The following is a 20,636-nucleotide window of genomic DNA, read 5'->3' as shown; positions in this document are numbered from 1 at the left end:
AATAACTCAAAGATCGTTTTAACATGTGGGAAATCTCGATGTTTTTAATTTGACAACATTCTGAAAGCTGGAATCTCAAGAATGCAAATATTGCGGGACGTTTTCATTATGATGAAAATGGGCAAAATCCAGCGCAATGTTACAGAGAATGTCAGAAATAATTTTACGAAAATTATGCGACAATTCCGGCAAATGAAAGAACTGAATTTTATAAGCAAAAATTGCATTTAAGTTGTCTGTGTGTATTTTTCTCATTTATAATTATACTTTTCTAGATTTTTAAAAATGTAAAAAAAAATTAAAAATGTATTTTTTAAAAATGTATGTGTTATTTTAGCATTATATATATATAAAATATTTACTTTTAATTCTCTCATTTCTGCAAAAATATTTAAAGTTTTGTAATAAGAGAATAGTTTATATATGACTTTCAAGCGAATTTTTTTATTTTCAATTTTCTTATTCACCTTTTTTCATTCTTTGCATAAAATAAGGGAAATATCCATTTCAATTTAAAACATTAAAATACTAATTTAATTTACAATTATATTATTTTTATATTATTATGCAGAGATGGTGTTATTTTTTAAATTACTTTCCTCTGCATTTATGTCAATCATAGAAAATTCGTTATGATATTATGATGAAAAAGAAATGAATTTTGATTGACTAAACTAGGAAGAATTTTAAAGGGATTGAATAGCTCAATGAAAAAATCATGTAAAATAATGCAAAGCTCGATATACATTTAACGCGAAGCGAAAGATCAAAGCGCGATTATCCGTAGCATGCAGATCGCTACGCGAAATAACGCGACGAGTGCGAGACTCCTTTTACTAAAGGAGATTCCCCCGTGTCAACGGAAGCTAAGCCCCTTAGAAAAAAAAACTTGCCGTTGCAATTAAAATTCCAATTCGATTTTCTTGCGCTCTCTAGTATAGACTTTAATAATCGAATCAATTCCGCTTCAACGATCCCCCGAGAGCAGACTCGTCGGGGACAAATTGAAATTCCGATAAAGAGTTACGTTCTCGCGCTAATACTTTTGCTCGCGCAGAGCCAAAGAGAAAAAAAGAGCTAACAAAGAGAAGAAGGAGGAAAATTATACTACTTTCGGAGGCTTAAAAAATCATGAAAGAGATCTGTCCTTGGTCCGTCATGTTCGGTCGGCCATCGATTTGTCGATTTTGCATCGTGCATACAACCAGAATAACATTCCGTGTTAATGAACATCCTCGGTATATCTTTATCAATATGTAATGACACGAATATATATGGTCTCCAACGTTTATTTGCCTTGACGGAAACGTGGCAATTAGCGTGGGTGAGGCACGTGGGCGAATCGTATGTTTCCACGTTCGTGGCCAAATGAAAATTGAGAACTCCCTAAAATTACACTGGACGAAGCAGGCAGAAACAAAATGAAAATGAAATTCCCTCGCGAATTATGTGACACGACGTACACGTGCGAGTTAAACGTCCGACTTCGCTATGCATAATACGTATCAATTGTCGGATCGTGGAGAAGCTGATTGCGTTACCGAAGACAAATACGCGAACGTAATTACGGCGTACGAAGACGACGGCAAGGAGGAAGGCGGTACACATATGTATACCACGGGGAAGGTATTAGCATCAATTCCGAACAGAATGCTGCTAATGGGATGGATAGGTACTTCGTACGGATGTGATAGTGTGATAAAGACGGATACGCGATTTTCATCTCGCATTTGTATCTCAGCGTATACGAAGCGCCCCGGGCATTAAATCCAATTTCTTTCTACCTTTGTACCCTACTTTTCGCTTTTCATAAGAAGGTTAATTGGAACTATAGGCAAAACGCCATCGACACAATTCAATCGATGAGAAAATATTTATTGGAATCGCGAGGAAAAATAATTCTGTCGTTTTAATTATATACAGAGAAAAAAGAAGAAAAGACGTACCGAAAGTCCCGTGGACAGATTGAATAATGAAGGAGTCATAAGCATGAAATAGCGCGCTGATGAGAATTCTCTCATTAACGATGTGCTCCCTGCGCGAGAGATCTTCTGCCGAGTTTAAAACAATGTTAATAAAGTTCGAAATGTTACCGGCGAGTTTATCATAGAGCAAAACACGTTTCTCTTTTTTTTAATAAAAAAGAAAGACCACGACAATCCTTTGCGCGAAACTTTTAGCAACACCCACCATCCTCCCGCACCGTGGCCTAACATTATTTGGATAAGCGTTATTAAATTCTACTTTCCTTCGAAATGAACAAATATAACATAAATAAATGTGAAAAAAGTCAGTCCCGTATCTATTTGCGAAAGCAGCGAAATTATTGCGACGTAGTTGGTGAAATATTAAACAAAGAGAATAAATATAGCAAAATTTTTTTTTTAATTTCCGCTTATCATATATCTAATTTTCGTTTAACTCATCTTATCTCATATTTTTATGTTAATAGATATCTTTACGTCCTTAAAGAGAAGAGCAAGTTCCAGATAATATTAAAACGAAATATAAAAGGGGAAGCACCTTGATGGGAGAAATTAATTTTTTTAAATCTGAATTTGAACTTTTTTTTCTCTCTTTTATAATATTTTAAATTGAAAATATTAGAAAATTTTTATATCATTACGTTCTATTTTTTAAAATAAAACATTGACAAGACTGGAAAATTCTTAAAATTCGATTACATAGATTTACGTGAATTCTAAGAAACAATTTAATAATAAATAAAAAGAAGAAGAAGTAAAATAAAAAAAGACGCGCTATTTTATGACGAGCTTTTAAAATTTTTATCGTTTAATACATAATTCACTGCGATTTGAGGTTTGCGATTAAAAGAGCTTAAGTACGTTTTAACCGTAAACGTGTAACTACACTCTTTGTACGCATCTCACGTAAGAGAATCTCCTCGCTGGGACGCGTATCGTCTATGAAAATTATCACGGCGCTCCGTCAGAAGATATGAATAAAACTGGAAAAGTGCAGCGTTATACAAACATTGCTGATATACTAGAAGACTGCGTTTAATGCGTTTTATATGACGAATGTTAATCTTAGTGACGCGCGCACAGAAGACAGATTTTTCGCTTCCAGAGATTACCGACCGTTTTAATTCTCAAAGGATTAAATCTGCAATCGCAAGCCCTTCGTTTTCATATATCCTTCTAGCTCTCTCTTGCAATGTTATCGAGATTAAAACAAGAAAAACCGAAAAGAAAAGAAGAAGAAATCGTTTGTTTAATTTAATTTAATTATATAAAGATTGTTTTTGATATAAATTTTGATATAAATAAGAGGTTTGTACAGAAATAACGGGTGTAAAATCTCATTTTATCATCCGTATTCATTTTCGCGTTTCATTTTCTTCGCGGTATTTTAGTATACGTTCCTTTTATAGTCCAGAGGACGTCTTTGAAAAGTAGAGGCAATTAAAAGCTCGCATCTATTTTTAATCAACTGCTTGCAACGATTCGGCGGCAAAGAATTAAATATTCATGTCGGTTGTTGACGTCAACTACATATGCAGATTGAACGCAATTAAATGACTCATTTTTAAAAGAAAATATGAATGTGAATATGAATTTACCAAGACAGAGAAAGATCAAACATAAAGATTACGGAATGTATTTATTCCACAATTTAATGTACAGTGCTCTTTCTTCAAATGTAAGTTGTGAAGTACGTATTGTATGCGACAAAACCACATGTATGTACGCCTCTTATAAACGAAATGGACGAAGACGTCCTTCGTATTGAAAATCGTCCTCGACTCCATTTGGGCAAAAACGTGACTTTTTGAAATAAACGAGTCCTGTGTGCGGCAAGGGCTGGATTTGATGACACAAAGCATTATTGACGCGGCCGATCGAAACCGGACGCTGCCGGTCGGTCGCTTTGTGCCCTTAAGCGAGACCGGATACGAAATCCGGATGCGTGAGCATGCAATATGGAAATGTGCGTTTGTGACCACGCGTTTCCGGACTGCACACCTAGTCGCGCACGTTTCGAAGGAAATCTCAAGTGCAAAACTTTTTCAAGTGGAGCTCGTTTGTCGAGGTTGAGATATTACGCTCGGATCGTTCCGCGTGATTGGCGGAACTCGCGTTACAATGCCACTATATAAGTTCTTCTGAGAGAAGAAAGCTAAACGTGAAAAGTTACGTGTATGCACACATGTTACAGAATCAAAGTAATTGATGTTTTTATAAAATCGCCGATGAATTCGAAAGATGGAGCGCATATTGCTGTAGAACTATATCCAAGGATTTAATAAAATGGTCGAATCAATAATTTTTTACCGCGTAACATAAAGTTTCGCACTATTTCAACATGTGTGGGAAAATCTCGATACTCTTTTACGATTTGCAATATTGTGAAAACTAGTATCGCAAAAATACTGACTACTATGGTAAACTGTTTTTATGATGACAATGTGTGAAAAATGAACAAAATTGAATGTAATTTTTTGGAGAATGCCAAAAGTGATTTCACAAAAGAACGAAAAGGGTGTGACAAATATAAAACAATTTTACAAACATTTTATTTGGGTCGCTTGATATTTATTTATATAATAGCGCGTTTATTTTAAGAGTTAAGTGTTTTAAAAAAAAAATATTTTATTATTTCAAGCGTTACGAAATATGTAAAATTTTTCTGTGGGTGAAACAAGTATCCAAATCCTCCTTAATTTACTTTTACAAATATTAAGTAAATTTATATTTTGTTTAATCCTCCATTTTCTCTCTCTCTCTCTCTCTCTCTCTCTCTGTCTCATATATATAAAATAAAGATGAAAATATATATCTCTATCTGTATTTCAATTTGCAAAGCATCGAAATACTAACTAGAAAAATTCTAGAATTATTACCTTCATATTAGCGCGTTTCTAAATTACATTATTACATGGGGTATTTTACGATGTACATTACTCAAACTAATGCGGTTAAATGGGATTATCAACACTGCTGCTAGCGTTTACAATGTGTAGCATCGTGTAAAGAATATCCTTCGAATATTCTCTCTTTTCCTCTTTCATAAAATTGCGTATCTCTTTATGAGACATGTAATATATAGAAACGCAGGTGTTGCTTGTTATCTTCTCTGAAAGTTTTTTAACTGAAGCTTAGCGTTCTCACTCGCGCTGGAAGCGTGGGCTCTTGAATCTAATTACACACGGAAGATCCGGGTCACGTCTCTCATTGAAAGAAGATTTTACCGTTGCAGTTCCTACGTCATGTAATTTTATTCGATAAACCGAGAGCGACGATTCTCGACAAAAGTTCATCCGTGATTGTTTCGATAAATGTACAACTTTCTTGCTGCTTTCCGCCTTTCCATCCTTTTTGCGTAAAAAAAAAAAAAGAATAAAAAAGCGGCAGAATCATTGTAAGCAGTGTTCCTATTTACGAGAACTAAGGGAATGCAAAGTTCCCATTTACATGTTTCACTTACATGTTTCACTTTGAGCCAATGAAGGACACAGAATTTGCGGTCGTCGTGATCTCGTTTCGCGCGCGAACGTCGAAACGCTTTATAACGGTATATCAGAGGACGTATCAATCCCGTTTCGATGCATTAACGCGACGACGTATGCTGTTGCATTGCGTACCCACCGTAAAGGATGATACGCATGCAATTGGGTAACCGTTACGTACGCCAATCGCGTATGCGTGATGGAAATATGGAATAAGCTTCCCGGATAACAGACGATTATGTACTGCTGCACTAAGGATATCATGAAACAACGTTTCATAGCGTACCAGCTTAGCTTTGACATTGTAATTCAGTTTGCATGATGAAATTTCATGTAATTAACATAAAATACAAACATATTAATAATAATGAAATATGAGGAAATAAAAGGAAATTTTGTATAATGTACGAAAAGAAAAATTTTTCATTTCAATTTTTCAAGATATTAAAAACAATTAAATATCAAATTTGAATGGAAATTTAATTTAATGAGAGACGTAAAGCATACTTAATGTTTCTGGTATTTATATGCAGCGAAGAATATATTTCAAATGCAAATTATTGAAAATATTTAAATATAATTTGTGTTTCATTTAAATAAAATATTTGAAAATTTTATGAGAAAATAATGGATATAAATATATTGAAGATGTTTAAAGCATCAAAAATATTTAATATTTAATTACAATAATAATTTTAAAAGAATTATTAGAAAATCTTATTTGACATAATATTTAAAAATTTCAAACTTTTATTTCAAATGTTAAAAAAATAATTAAAAAATTATGACATTGTGTATGTATATATAATATACATATATATGTACACAAATACGCATTTATTTCAGTAATTATCGTTATTTAACTACATGTGATTTACATCGTGAAATTGTATATCTCTCTCTCTCATATTCTTCAAATATTTAACTGCTCATATAATGAGAGGAATAATTATTTCGATTGATTATCTGCTGTTTCTATGGAAAAAAATATATATTTGAAATATTCATTTCTGGTATGTAAAATTAACTAATAAGTGCATTTTCATTATTATAAGTATGTTTAAGTTATTTAATAAACTCTTAATTATAATTTAACAAATTATTAAATATTCCTCATCTAATAGAAGAAATATTCTTTACGTATATACGTTCATTTATTCGTACGCACACATATGCAGATAAAAGATAAAAATATAAACATTTGAAATAATATAATATTGATATATTTTATTTCAAATTTCGACTTCTATTTTTTTCCTTCCCCATCTATATGATAAAGATATATAAATTGCACCATATCTGCTGAATATATATCAAGCGACTTCTAAAGATACAAAAATATCTCGCGGGCAGATTCAGAAATAATAGTAGCTTATATATAACAATATCATGAGAAAGATACGGCAGTCGTCGCTCTTGTCTTTTTGAGGATAATATAGTTATGAGAATTAGCTGTGTCATAAGATCGCGGTATGAAATACTAGAAAAGAACTCAGCGGAAAGAGCTCCGTAAAGAGTAATAAGCGTCATAACTCGCGACAATAGCTTACTCGGTATACCTTGCCGGCTAGAGACGTCCGTATTACGTTTAGAGCGAGATGAAAGCCAACGGTAGGCAAGTCTAAAACTGTAAGAGCTTGGCGAGAAAAGTGCCGCACGGTGTGATCCCACTTGATGGAAGAGATTCGAGAAAATAGTCCGCCTAGGCATACGTGATCTCGTTTGGGAGATACATAGCGCCGAGAACGCGGTGAGAAGATCGACCCTCGGATGACGTCGAGACGTATAGAATATTCGAAAAATGGAACGAGCGAGATCCTAAAGAAGATTACTTTCGTCGAGCCGTCGTGTCGAATATATACCCACCTATCTACCTACCAATCTACGTTTCAAGAATCTATACTTGTAGAGGATTACTTCACCCGAGGAGGATCGATTGCGACGCGGCGACTCGCGTTTTAGCGAAAAACCTTTCGCAATTTCGAGGTGAATGAAGGGACGGGGGAGAGGGGATTATCAAAGCTCGTAACGCGCTCGTAGCTCGCAAATAGTTTCGGCGAAAGGCCATTTCGCAAAACGCATCGTTCACAGCGTATGCGCGTGTCGCTTAATCCAATTTTATAACATCCGTTAAAAGCAAATAAAAAGAAATTTTTTTCTATATGTTGTCCGCGCGTGCAGCAATATTCCGATCGGTCCCGCATGTTCTCTATGCGCGATTGAATTTAACACCTGCCACCTGGCACCAACAGGCTCCGTTGCAATACAAAACGCACCAGCGCGAGCGAAGGTCGAAAATTTCGTCACCACGTGCGAAAGGCAATCCAGGAATCATCCTGCCCCGATTCGAGTTGCAATTTCGAGACTCTTGGACGTGGGATCGTGTCATCGCTAGTGGAGTTTGAGTGCGATATTCGTTACTTTCCGCGCGAAGCACCCCTCGAAATCACTCATCAGAAACACGAAACTGGAATAGACAAATGTATAAAAATAAAAATATATCTATATTAATGAAACATCTATTATATATAAGATGTTAATATAAAAATAGTTCAAGCTTTATCTTGTAAGACCTGCGAGTTTTTTATGTTGTTTAATAATTTATAATCATTATAAAAATGTATTAACATTGAATTATTACTCGCAAGTAAATAATTCCATAATTAATAAATTTGTCAAATATATGTATTTAGTCAAACGACGTACAATAAAGCTGTTGTCAACATCCCATTCGGTCCAGCCGTTTGACTGATGGCGCAATAAAACGAGTACGGGAAATTTGAACAATATAAATGAATCTGTTGCGCGTCGAGGCGAGAGATACGAGGGAGGACAAGCCATCGAATGTCCATCTCGCGCTTATAGAGCTGCCCTATGGAGCAATAAAACCAAAATCCAATTTACGGATACAATTGCAAATTTCTGCGATAAAATACCGGCGATCTGGTCGCGAAGTAGGTTTCTCTCACAGTTATCGCTTCGCGATACACGCGATAAGCCTTTAATATCAGTATTTAATATAACGCATGAAAAATCGAATTTTCAACAAGTAATTCACGTTCGAGCAAATTTCAGATATAAATAAAATATAATTTATATATATTAGAATTTCTTAGCAAATTTATTTATCAGAAAATATATATAAATAAATCTTATTATCAGAAAATATATATAAATAAATCTTTCGACAAGCAATATTTCGCAGTGCAACAGTGCTTATAAATGTTATACAGTTCCGACAAAATTAATTGTAATTTTAAATGCGGAACTTGGTTCGTGTGTAAGCGATCTACTCGCGGCCCCGATGCCACTCGTAAAATTCAAGTTTTAGAGACTTGTTCTACTTTGTTATTATTAACACAAAGCAGAAGGGTGAGCCGTAAACGTTCGCAAAGTGCGAAGTTTCAACAGCGCTTTCGCCGCGGGCGCCAAATCCTTGCTTAGCACTTGTCGCGTAAATGTAGCGCTTATGTGTGGCAAGTGGACGAGGACGTCTACATCGTCGGCCTGAAACTTTTGTCTATGTAGAGAAAACATTCTCCCCTAACAACGAGACGAGCAACATTATCACGAGGGAAACTTCTTCTTAATTCTGGATTTATTTGGTCCCTCAAGTAACTCGTACAATATTATATTTAGCAAAAAGTTTTATTAAAAGATTCCATCTCTTATTATGTATAATTAATATTTAAACTTAATTTAATTTCATTTAAACTTTATTTCAATTATATTCAGCGAAAAGTTTTTCTTTCTTATACTCAATTTTTATTTTTTATTATCCACATACCTAAGATTGATACTCATAAATACATATTAAGAACAATACTAAGATAAATTAAGATAAATACATATTAAGATCTCCTCGCGCTTACCGTTTGACGAATCAAAGAATTGTTTTTAACAGCAAGACGGTTGTTTATCAAAGTAAAATATTCCGCTAAAAGATTAACATTGTTATTGTATTTAATCAAGCACTCTCTTTCGCGTATAAAAAACACTAGGCTCAATTTTTCCTGTCGAGAATCCTGATGCATATCCAACGGCAAATATACGCGTACAACTGTCGTATTTGCGCGCAAACAAACGGATGCATCGATCAAATTCCTTTGTTAAAAGTATTTATGAAAAGATCCACTGTCGGATTTCTCGCGATTCTACGAAGATACATCTTTGCAAGAATCGTTTTCCGCATATTTAAGCTTAGGTTATTAATATGAGTTATCGTATTAAGACAGACAGAAGAGAAAAGTAGAGACTAAAACAAGCTTAACTATATTAAATTGCACCAGGATTGCGGAGATTTGGTAACATTTATATCTCGTGACGCATCTTCAATTTATGGCGAAACCTAAAATAAATGATTTCAATTTCAGGAAAGTTATTGAAACTTCAGAAATACATTTCTTTTTCTCTTTCTCTTTCTCTTGTGTCTGTTGCAATTGAATGCTGCGATCAAATAAATGGCATTTCCGTGATTTATTAAAAAGAATTATTCAGTAATGGAGAGAAGGCGTGCGTCTAAAGCAACATTTTTCTTCCTGTTTCAAGTATGTTGATACGCATATTACTATCGCAATGTTACGGAAGAACGAATTCAGCGCGTTACGGGAAAATATTTACCTGAATTAAGTGCGCAATGGTAGTTCATTTAATGCTTCATCAAACTTTGTGGAAATCGATGGTGCGGAGAATCAATGCTCTTTTTAAAAAAAAGTTTATAAATCCATCTATAATAAAATTCGACGGAGAGAAAATAATGCATGCAAATGACCTATAGAATGCACGAATTAATATGCATTGTATAAAAATCTAAGAAAAACGAATAAAATTTGACGTATTATTTTACGTTACATCTATATAATTTTATCTATTTTGAGCTAACCACGAATTTTCATCGATTCTATATATCATATAATGATAATGTTACATACACGGCCAACAGAATGCAAACGAATGGTACGAAAGCTCAATCTCGCGTGACCGCGATAAAAATTCAACGAAGAATTATATATTCGTCATATCGGAATTTTAGTCGCGCGCGTAGGAGTAACCGATTTAATGGAAAATTGCACGAAATAATAAATATACACACACGAGTGTCTTTTTTTACGGTGCAATTTCTCAAGATCCATATACTTCGATCGCAGCTTATTTCATTCCCCGGCTTTCTATATTTCTCGTTGAGTTTTATTATCTCTCGACAAAGCCGCCGCAAAAGATTGCTTTATCCAATTTCGCTTTAACACCCTTTTTCTTTTTCCCACTTTTGCTTATTCTTTTTTACTTTTTTCTTCCTCTTTCTCTCTCTTTCTCTCTAATCCTTCCCCTACTACCCTAATCTTTGTAGTAAAGAAGCGCAACACAATCGTCTGTGTAGGGCATGTTAGAAAAGGATTAGCCGGAATTTGCATTTCCTCGTCAAAGTACGATATTAACCTCAGTCTTGGAGCACTCGGTATCCACCCAATTGTTAAGCCCACCCTCTTTTGAGATTGTAATCTGCCTGCGACGAAGGTTTCTCTCTTCTCTTCCGTCGAAGACTTCACCCCATTTCCATTTCATTTTTGTCTCTTATTTTCATGCCCGAAAATCGTTAAGCAGCTCTGCCATTAATTATTTCTTTGTACCCAGCAAGGAATCGTTAGATCGAGATCGAGAGATCGAGAAGTAAAACGCGATATTTCAATTACAATGTTAGTAATCTCCCGCGGCCAGACGACTCTGCAAATAGCGTACCGGCCTTACGTAAATATCGGCGGAGTGTCGACAAACACGGAGAGCGCGAGCGGTTCAACGTTCAAAAACCGCCACGAAGCCGTGACTGACGTATGTGTAACTCGAAATCGGAGACTGGAAAACCCTCCGGAGCGAATTCGCCGATAAAAATGCGACGAATATAAGCGCGAGAGAGACGGGGAAGCCGGAATTCCGCCGGATCGGAGAATGATTTTTAAATAATTTCACGCTCTCGCGAAAATTTCGGAAAAAATCTCGCTCTTCGATTAAGAGGGAGATATTGAGAATGGCTCTTTCCGATCGAGCGAAATTTTACGAATCGAGCGCGGGAGAACGCGTGGTAATTAAATTGCCCGTAATATCGTAGCTGTATCCCCTCCCCTCTCCCCCCCCTCCCCCTCAGTCAATCCGTCAATTTCTCTGCCGATGCTATCGCATTTTTTGCGCACAAAAGGTATAGCGATGCGCGTCATTCCGAACGATTGATCACAATTGACGAATGGCCGATGCGTGCCGATATCTTCCGCACCCGCTATTCTCTTCGGCATCGCTCACGTGTATAATTTTCCGAGAGCGATTCTCGTTGCATTTACTTTACGATGTTTTTCCGTAAATTCGTTGCTTCTTGCCACGACGACGCGATTACGTAAAAACAAACAATATTCTACATCACGTGAAATATAGGTTTTATTTGAAAACAAGCAAAAAGAGCTACACACATATCTTCTCTCATTTATAATATTGATTTATTTCCTATCTTAATTATTTTATTTTTTGTTTTTAATATTTCTAGTTTATATCTTATTTAAATATATATAAATATTTTGTTATTATTTATAATTTTCTATCGATTCATGTGTGTGTGACATGTTGCTCGATTGCAAAGAAAGTTTAGGATATCTTAATGAGAATTTGTCGAGGTATCGAGGTCGATCGTTTTTATAATTATTTTCGACGAGTCACTTTTATTAGAAAAGTGTACATAACATAAAGTATAAATGCTACAAGCATGAAGATAAAATAAGAAATATATTTTGCAGGAGTATCATCGAAAAAATTTAATTAAAATTACCAAGTGTAGATGTTAGTTAACGATTTTTTGATGAGGGAATTTCGCAGAAAACTCCAACATTTGTATAATTCACAACAGTATACGAAAACTAGTATCTCGAAAACTTTGATAACTAACTAGATAATAATGTTGTGGGAAATATTTTATATACAATAAGGATACACAAAAATTGCAAAACGAATACAAAAATTTAGTTTTATTTATTTATATATAATTGCGTTTTCATTTCATTTCAGAAAATTCAAGAAAATTATATTTTTTTTTAAATATATACATGTATAATAAATATATTCCAATATTATGTATATATAAAATGTATATCTGAATTTCCGTCACGAATATAGACAGACCTCCCATAATGTATAATATAATAACGGCAATTTTTATTTTTTCAACAATATCAAGTCACAAATTTATTCTTTTTAAATGTTAATATTTTATGATTTACTTTATGTTACGTATTTAAAATAAATTATTAAAGTAACATTATTTTATAAAATATTAAAATGCAATTAGAATATTAACCAGTTCATGAAAAAGAATTAATGTATTTTATTTTTTAAAATGCTCTTAAATTTCATATATGTATTTGTTACAATTAAGAATACGTATATGAAAAATCATATAAATAACAAAAAACAATAAATTTAATTACCGGAAATGCATGCATGGAGACATTAATCTGTGTTATCACATAGACACGACGAACAATAACGACCAGACAGCGAGCGCTTTCACGAGTCGACGGCTTTTTGCTTTTGCTGCGTTTAATTGAGAGCATGATAAAGCTAAATGAGAATTGATAGCAGGAGTAGACGGGATAACATTACAAATCGATCGATTAATTGTGCGATCTGCCACATACAAATTTTGCATCGGTAACAAACGCACCGCTCTGTTTTCATTCGATTTAATTGATAATTCGCCACAATTTTCACTCAAGAGACTCAGATATTTTTTTAACTAATGTTACGGGCTTTCTAATATTATCGCAAGACATTCGCTTAAAATAAAAAAGACGACACAAAAAATGACGATTAAATTTATGATCGTATATTTACGTCTGTATTATATTCCTGCATTCTGTATTTATCGATTTTTCAATCTGCCCTGAATTTTGTTCCCTCCAATTCCTGTTAAACAAAATCACCCTCGCGAAATGCGCCACAATAGATGCACCCTTCGTGTGCGTGCAATTGCAAAAAAATAATGGCCGAGGCATTCGGTATCGATACAATTTATCATACGGTGAGAGGTCGACACGTTTTTCACTTTCGGAGCGAAACGGCGATGGACGATTACATAGGGAAGTTCGCCGACGATTACGAGAGAGTGCATTCTGCGCGGCAGTGGCAAAGCGAAATGCACGAACAATTTATACCGAAACATTGAGACAAGCGCGGAACAGTTCAGAAAACACACAGCGTAGAAAAACGGGCAAACGCATGGGCGACGATTACTCATGGTAGACGCGAACGATGGAAAACTCTACGCGGCAAAAGCACGTCAAATAAATTAAAGCTGTGTGTTACGGGAATATTCAGACTATCGGGTCGACGAGAAATATATATCCAGAATTTTTCATATAATTTTCATTTATACTAGACAGCCAGTGTAATTCCATGCCATCGTTACTGCTGCTACTATTTCTGAATGGGGCATTCGCAAAGTGACGAGAAAAAGTTTGCGTGAAATTGAATTCACTTTAATTTCCTCCTCCTCTTTTCTTACACACAAGTCGCCAGGTGAGCGCGTTCCGATTTGTTTCTCTAGCAAGCGAATTAAAGAGATCCGAGTTTGATAAGCAGATAGAAGAGATTATTCCGCGAGTTATTTGATTTATTTACTCGCTTATCTGTTCTTATTTGTTTGACGTTTATTCCAAATATTATTATACCGCTATCGCTGTTATTTGATATCAAATTGTCAGTTTGAATATTTTATTTATGAAATTTTATTTTGCTCATATTTTTAAAATAATGCTATAAAAGTGCGCTACCGTAGCTTATATCTTTATCCCAAATATTCCAGATATTCTATGTACACAATGCAAGCGGTTATCGCGATTTAGCTTCAACGGGATGAACGGTTACTTTCGGCTATTGTTTCCTTTAATCCGGTTACGTGATATAATTCCACTCCGTATTCCGCATTCATTCGTACGCCATTACATTTCTAAATCGGATACAAGCCGGAAGAATATTCTACGAATCTTGATGAATTCGCATGAATTCAAGTTATTACCGTTACAATGTTCATTCTCTATTCGATTTCAGGTGGAATAAAAGCGCGGCTCTTCAATCCTCAAGAGATTGAAATAGCCAATGGACTATCGACTATCGGCTCGGATTTCATTTTCACCTCTGCAAAATTATGTGACGCGATCTCTCGTTCGACCTCATTACTTCGGATATAAGAAAGAGATCATCGGCACTTTTCCGATAAACGAACGACAATGGTTCTCCTCAAGCGTCGAAAGAAAGGATTTAAGGATATTCGGAAAATTACTTTAAGGATATTTCTCGAAGGCTCGGACGGATATGATTTTTGAGGGAATATTTAAAAAAAATGAATTCCAGATGAGTATCTTCCAAGAGCGTGTCTATTCCGTGTCGGTTCCCTTAGAAAAGAACTTTTACCGCGATTCATTGCGAATCCAATCAAACATTTTAGTCAGTCAGACACAAGTTCGTGATGTAATGCTCCGCTAATTACAAAACTTTACCGTTATCCACGTGCAGTTCATCTTAGGTCTATTGTCGCTCTAAGGTCAACTATAAAGTCATCCGACTAATTACCGCTGCTAACTAACTTCCGTCCTAACTATTCTCAATTATTATCGGACCGTGTGTTATGCAACGGAGCCGCAACATTACTTTGAGATAAAGGAGCGCCATAAAGGACGCTGCGGAGTTTAATAAGTTGTAACCCGATTTCTTTTTGCGAAACATATACACGATATGCGTTTAAATCTCGTATTCCAAGATGCGATCTAATTTACCTGGGCAATTTAAGGAATTATGTTTTCATAGATCTCGGCGTGTTATATATAACTGGAGCACGTGACTGCTTAGCACGTCAACGTAATAGGAGTTTCTTCTACTTCATAAAGTGCCGCCTAATGCACGCTTTGCGTGCACTTTGATTTGATATCTCAAAATATTTTTCACCATGCAATCTCCGAAGCGATTAACCGCGCTCTATATTTTCCCTCATCCTTTTAGCATCAAGCACTATAATTGTAATTTACAATTCGCGCTCGATTCCATCTTGATTATCTAAATTTTACCTTTATCGGTCTAGAGAAAATATTTCATTGTCGGTCGAATTCAATAATAATTCGAATAACGATTCGCGTGCTTGGTCTCTTGAAAAATGGAGTAAAATCTCGTTGCTTGCGAGTATCTTGTAGATGCCTGACATAAAAATGTTGCTCTCTCTCCTCCGAAGATGTATACGTCGCGCGTTTGAGAGTCGTAAATTTCGCGCGTAAAATATTAACAATCAAAACCGAGTCGTTAACCGTCGAGTTAAGATCCTTCAGTTTAACGTAAAACGATAGCGACACTTTGCAGCGTAATAATTCTAGTAATAATAATCTCGCGCTGTAACTAGCGCCAGAATTCAATAAAGCAGTCGACGAGATAATTAGCTCGACGGCGAAGAGATCATTAATGACCACCGCGAATCTCCCGTAACCATTTCGTCGACGACAACGCATACAAAATTCCCGAGCCGGCATCCAGCGTCTGGTTTCTCCGAGAACTTTCGAAACACTCCCTCACCATTAAATAGTCGATTCCAATCAATACTTGCGGACGACGAGACACTCGCCCGCGACACTCTCGTTTCCCATCGGGAAGCACCGTCGTTACGATAATGCGTGAGTTCTCTCTCATCTCGGCGCGGCGAGACGAGGAGAAGCTGCGGAATTTCATTGTAAAACCGTTTTAAGTCAGCAATTTACGCCGCCGACATCGCCGTCGCTGCAAGATTACAGCAGGGACTTGCACTATAGCTTCCTATTCCGTAGAGTACGATAATGGCGTCCTGCGCGAATACGGTTGCACGCTTTTGAATTTTCCCCGTTCACACCATTACCCTCCGCCGAGGTCCTTCCGAGGGCTCCTGAATCGGCAGGCACGGTCCACCGAAAGGACGGCGAAAAGTAAAGTCGGGAAAATTCACAGGACGCCGTTATCCGCCATCAGCCTTATTTCCTAACGTAAGGGAAATCTGTTATTTTTTTATGCTCGTCTTTTATATCGTCTCTTTTTTAACAGAGTTGCTACGAATCCGAAAAAAAATTCGTAAATAACACATAATTTGTAATTTTCCATCTTGGCCAAGAATTGAAATAGAAAATTTATATAGTTACCCCATTTATTTTGTGTTATCTTATATAAATACGATAACAAGAACAGACGAGCGGAAAAGTTTCATTTTATGAAAATAAATGATCGAGAGTTTTTTAACAATTTTCTTAGCACGGTTTAAAGAAATAGTTTTAATCATTAAATGAAAAAAAAATTGCACCAGAATAAACTAAAATGATTACAAACTAGGTTTTCGCGAAACTTTTCGTATGCAATTTTTCGTCGCATTTTAAACCATTTATAATTCTACGCAATTCCACTTTCTGAAAGTTAAAAACATCGCTTAAAATAAAATAGCGGATATTGTTATATAAACCGAAATAAAAAGCAAAGGGAAAAATACGACGTGAGGATAAAAAAATACAAATAATAAAACGATAAATTTTCTTGCCAACGGATTACAATCATCTTCACGCCAAGGGTTTCTCGGAATTTCCGAGTTTATACACGTAGCAACTCTGTCCATGTCGCCTGTCCTGTCCATCGCCTGCTCCGCCTGTCTCGGATAGGCTCGTCAGTCACGGGATGGAACGTGATTTTGCAGAGGGTGAAAGGGTCGGTCGGGACCTTAAGCGGGATAAGGGAGAACCGCTGCTGAGTCCGTATCGGAATCGAGGCAAGGATTCTCATGCACGCCGCGAACTTGCCCGGCATCCCGTGGTCGAGAGGAGAGAAGGAGCATGACGTAGTCGTCGGCGAGGGGGGCTCTTGGGATGCTCCGGACTACTTCCGGCTAGGGCCGTCGTATGGAGGGGCAGGACGTAAGCATCACGGACGGCAACCTGTTTCCAAACTTCACGACTCACAACGCCACGCGAGGCGACGGATCCTTTTTTCGGGTCTTCCCCGGCAAAAACTCACCCTACACCACCATTCAGGTAAGCGACGCGTGACGAAGTCACCATAGCTACCGGATGAATTAACTTTCTTTCGTGAGGGGGATAAGTGCTCTCGGCGCCTGGCGAGAGCGACCGAGTGTCGCGATATTTATTACACTCTAGAATAAAAATCCTTTCTCTCAGCGACCAGAAGAAAAGGTATAGAAACGAGAGAACTGAAAGAACGACCAGGTTACTGGTTAGAGTTGGCATCCATTCATTTTTCAGGAGAGACTGGAGGGAATACGATAAACTTTTCGAAATATTTCGCATGACCTTTTTTAGTATAAAGTATTAGTTTAAGAAGTATATTATGTAATTATTTAAAATGTTGTCGACTTTTTCGTAAGAGATAACTATTTTTTAAATTCTTTAAAATGATTCCTACTTCGTTCCTAACCGTTTATCTCGACAAACATGTAACTTTTGTACAGTTTACTTTAGTTAGTGTTAGTTTGCAGAGAAAGCTCTTTTAAATCTAAGTAAATATTTATAGGAAAACAGTTCTCTCGCGTCTAGGATCAATTCGCGATTGAAAATGTAACATGGGAATGGTAAACAAAAGTACACTTTCAACAATAAATACGAAAATATTCAAATTATTTTTTGTTTTAATCACGTTACGTGTCCGAAAATAAAAATTATCGCCTTGATAAATGTGGACTTATATTCAATATTTCATTTTTCCTATATTCATGTTGCTCTGCGGATTAATCGACAATCTACGGAAAAATAACCGGTAAAAACATGCAAAAAGCTACGTCCCAATAAATAGTCGGAACGTTTTTACGATATATAAATGTTTTCGAATGAATATTGCAAAAATGTTTGAATAACATATAGCGCATATTATTAATTTTTTTCCATTTTTCAACATATTCTTCTCATAATTCGATGATTAATTAACGAGAAATGTACTTCATGATGCATGAGATTGGTACGACATAATTATTAACCCTCCTCTTTCCCTCACTATCACAATATTAATTTCATAAATTTCATAAATTTATTATAATGCGATCTATTAATAAAAATATTCCGATATATTCATTAATATATATTCCGCATGTATAGCTTATTTGCATTAATTTTCATGCATGACAGTATAATTCATTATGTCAACTGCAGTCGTTGCACAAATCCGGAGAAACGATGCATGTTGCATTGACATGTTACACAAAGTTATTGCCGTATTTTCGTTGCCTCGTCATCTCCTACCAACTCTTGATTATTAGGAGATTGCGAACAACAAACAATTAAGCTTACTTGAGGCTTACCGACACTATTACCCGACTTTTACCATTTACGAAATACGACACTTGTGTACCTTTGTATACCTTTGAACACCTTTGTATACAATATATTCCGCAAATGTTACAGATTGCGTTTGACTAAAAGGGGGTTAAAACGTTGACGGAATAATATCTAATTCTCGACATTAGGAACATTAATACATCGCGCATTAAACATTATATTTGCATAATTTTTCCACTATATGCGTATCCATCTTATTTTTCACTGAGAAAAAAATTTGGTTGCGTTAATTAGAAATCTGATAGATTCAACCAGTATGTTTGTTGGAAAATGGACGAATCAAAATTTCAGGAATTAGATGAATATGATTAATTTTTTCCTGTTAAATTTACCAAATTTTCTGGATAATAATACTAAATTTACAACAAAAAATCACTGTGTTTAGTTAATATAACAAGCAGTTTTAAACGTTCTGGTTATAAGAAATCGAGTCTTATCGTGATAATTAGAAATTCTGTTTTTACTCAAAATGCCTTCTATCAGATACGTCTTGTTGATACAATCAAATGAATTTTCTCAGTGTTGCACGTAATATTTATCCATACATGGTACGACTGTATTTAATATGCTGTAAAACTACAAAACGCAACATTTCCTGCATGCTCCCGAAATGGTATTAATACCGGCGTCGAAAAGCCCAGATTAAACTGCATATATAGAATAATAAAGCATGCGTTGCATTGTAGTATCCAACGGAATGCAAATTCGAATTGTTGATGCAAATTCTGAAGGTAATAAAGCCATAGTTGGAAAGTTCAAACATTTTGTGGAATATTGTTTCGATTCCTCCGTAATGCGAATTAATACAATACATATACAACGGAAAGCAAAAGCGAGAATTCTCGCGCGACGAGTTAACAAGATACACATACGCACACATATGTACATATATAGATCACGCGGCCCATTAATTTTATTTGGGAATACATCACTTTCTATTAATGCAATATATTTAACACGTGGAATTGGCCGGGCGCCAAAACACTGCGGAATTTATCGGCTGTATCTGCGAAATTGATTACCTCTTATTCCTTCCTCCTCACATTTATAGATGAATGAGTTTCTGCTTCTCAGTTTTAGCTATTTGACAAGCGATATATGCGTTCGATTTCAAAGTAAAAACTTTACGCATATTTAATATTTCAGTTATTGCTTTTACCCCTTCTCCTAACATTCGTTGAAACAAGCATTAATTTTATTATATTTTACAAAATATTTTCAGATGAGGAAATATAGTGCTTAATATCAGTCTCATGACGAATCATAAGACCATCCTTTTTATATATTATTACAAAAATCAGTTCATTTATTCGTATTATCCTTGTAAATAAATATATGAGACGTATATTATTTATTTTATTTATGTGATAGAAGAATGGGAGACCGAAAGAATTATTAAAAAAGTAATAAAAAAAGAACAAAACGAATACAATTATAATTAACTGAATTTAAAATTCGCGAACACGGAAGAGAATTTTAATAATATTAACCTATTGTGTCAATAATTTTGTCTACGAAAGAAATAATTGATTGTTTGATTTTGATTCGATTTTATAGAGATAATATCTTTTATTCCATGATGGTGATAAAAAATAGGATATTAATTTTAAAATGTTTTACTTTAATTTTGTGATGTAATTGGAAACTTTGTATAATAAAGAGATAGGCGATCCATTTTGTTTATAATGAAACAAAACTTCACAGGGATACGCGAAATGAAATTTCACCGACGTACAAAGAGGATTTCGCGAGTTTGCGTCACTATGCGATTTGCTTAGCCTTACATGGCA

The 20,636-nt window shown here is 35.3% G+C and overlaps 1 protein-coding gene across 3 annotated transcripts in view; it reads left to right on the top strand.

Annotated features, from left to right (window-relative positions):
• LOC105255859 (5-hydroxytryptamine receptor 1) overlaps positions 1-20,636 on the top strand; it is a 102,991-nt gene that overhangs the window by 26,593 nt on the left and 55,762 nt on the right. For 2 of the 3 annotated variants that reach the window (XM_025407029.1, XM_025407027.1), the window contains exon 2: positions 17,199-17,532. In XM_025407029.1, the coding sequence (XP_025262814.1) occupies positions 17,401-17,532 (132 nt within the window). In that variant the 5' untranslated portion in view covers positions 17,199-17,400. Of the gene's footprint in view, positions 1-15,637; positions 16,162-16,233; positions 16,504-17,198; positions 17,533-20,636 lie in introns of those variants that run through there. The other variant, XM_025407028.1, reaches the window with a different exon arrangement.

The sequence above is a fragment of the Camponotus floridanus genome, unplaced genomic scaffold (assembly GCF_003227725.1).
Source record: "Camponotus floridanus strain SB8 unplaced genomic scaffold, Cflo_v7.5 scaffold16, whole genome shotgun sequence".
In the NCBI taxonomy this organism is placed as follows: domain Eukaryota; kingdom Metazoa; phylum Arthropoda; class Insecta; order Hymenoptera; family Formicidae; genus Camponotus; species Camponotus floridanus.
This window is presented reverse-complemented; position numbering and strand designations above follow the sequence as displayed.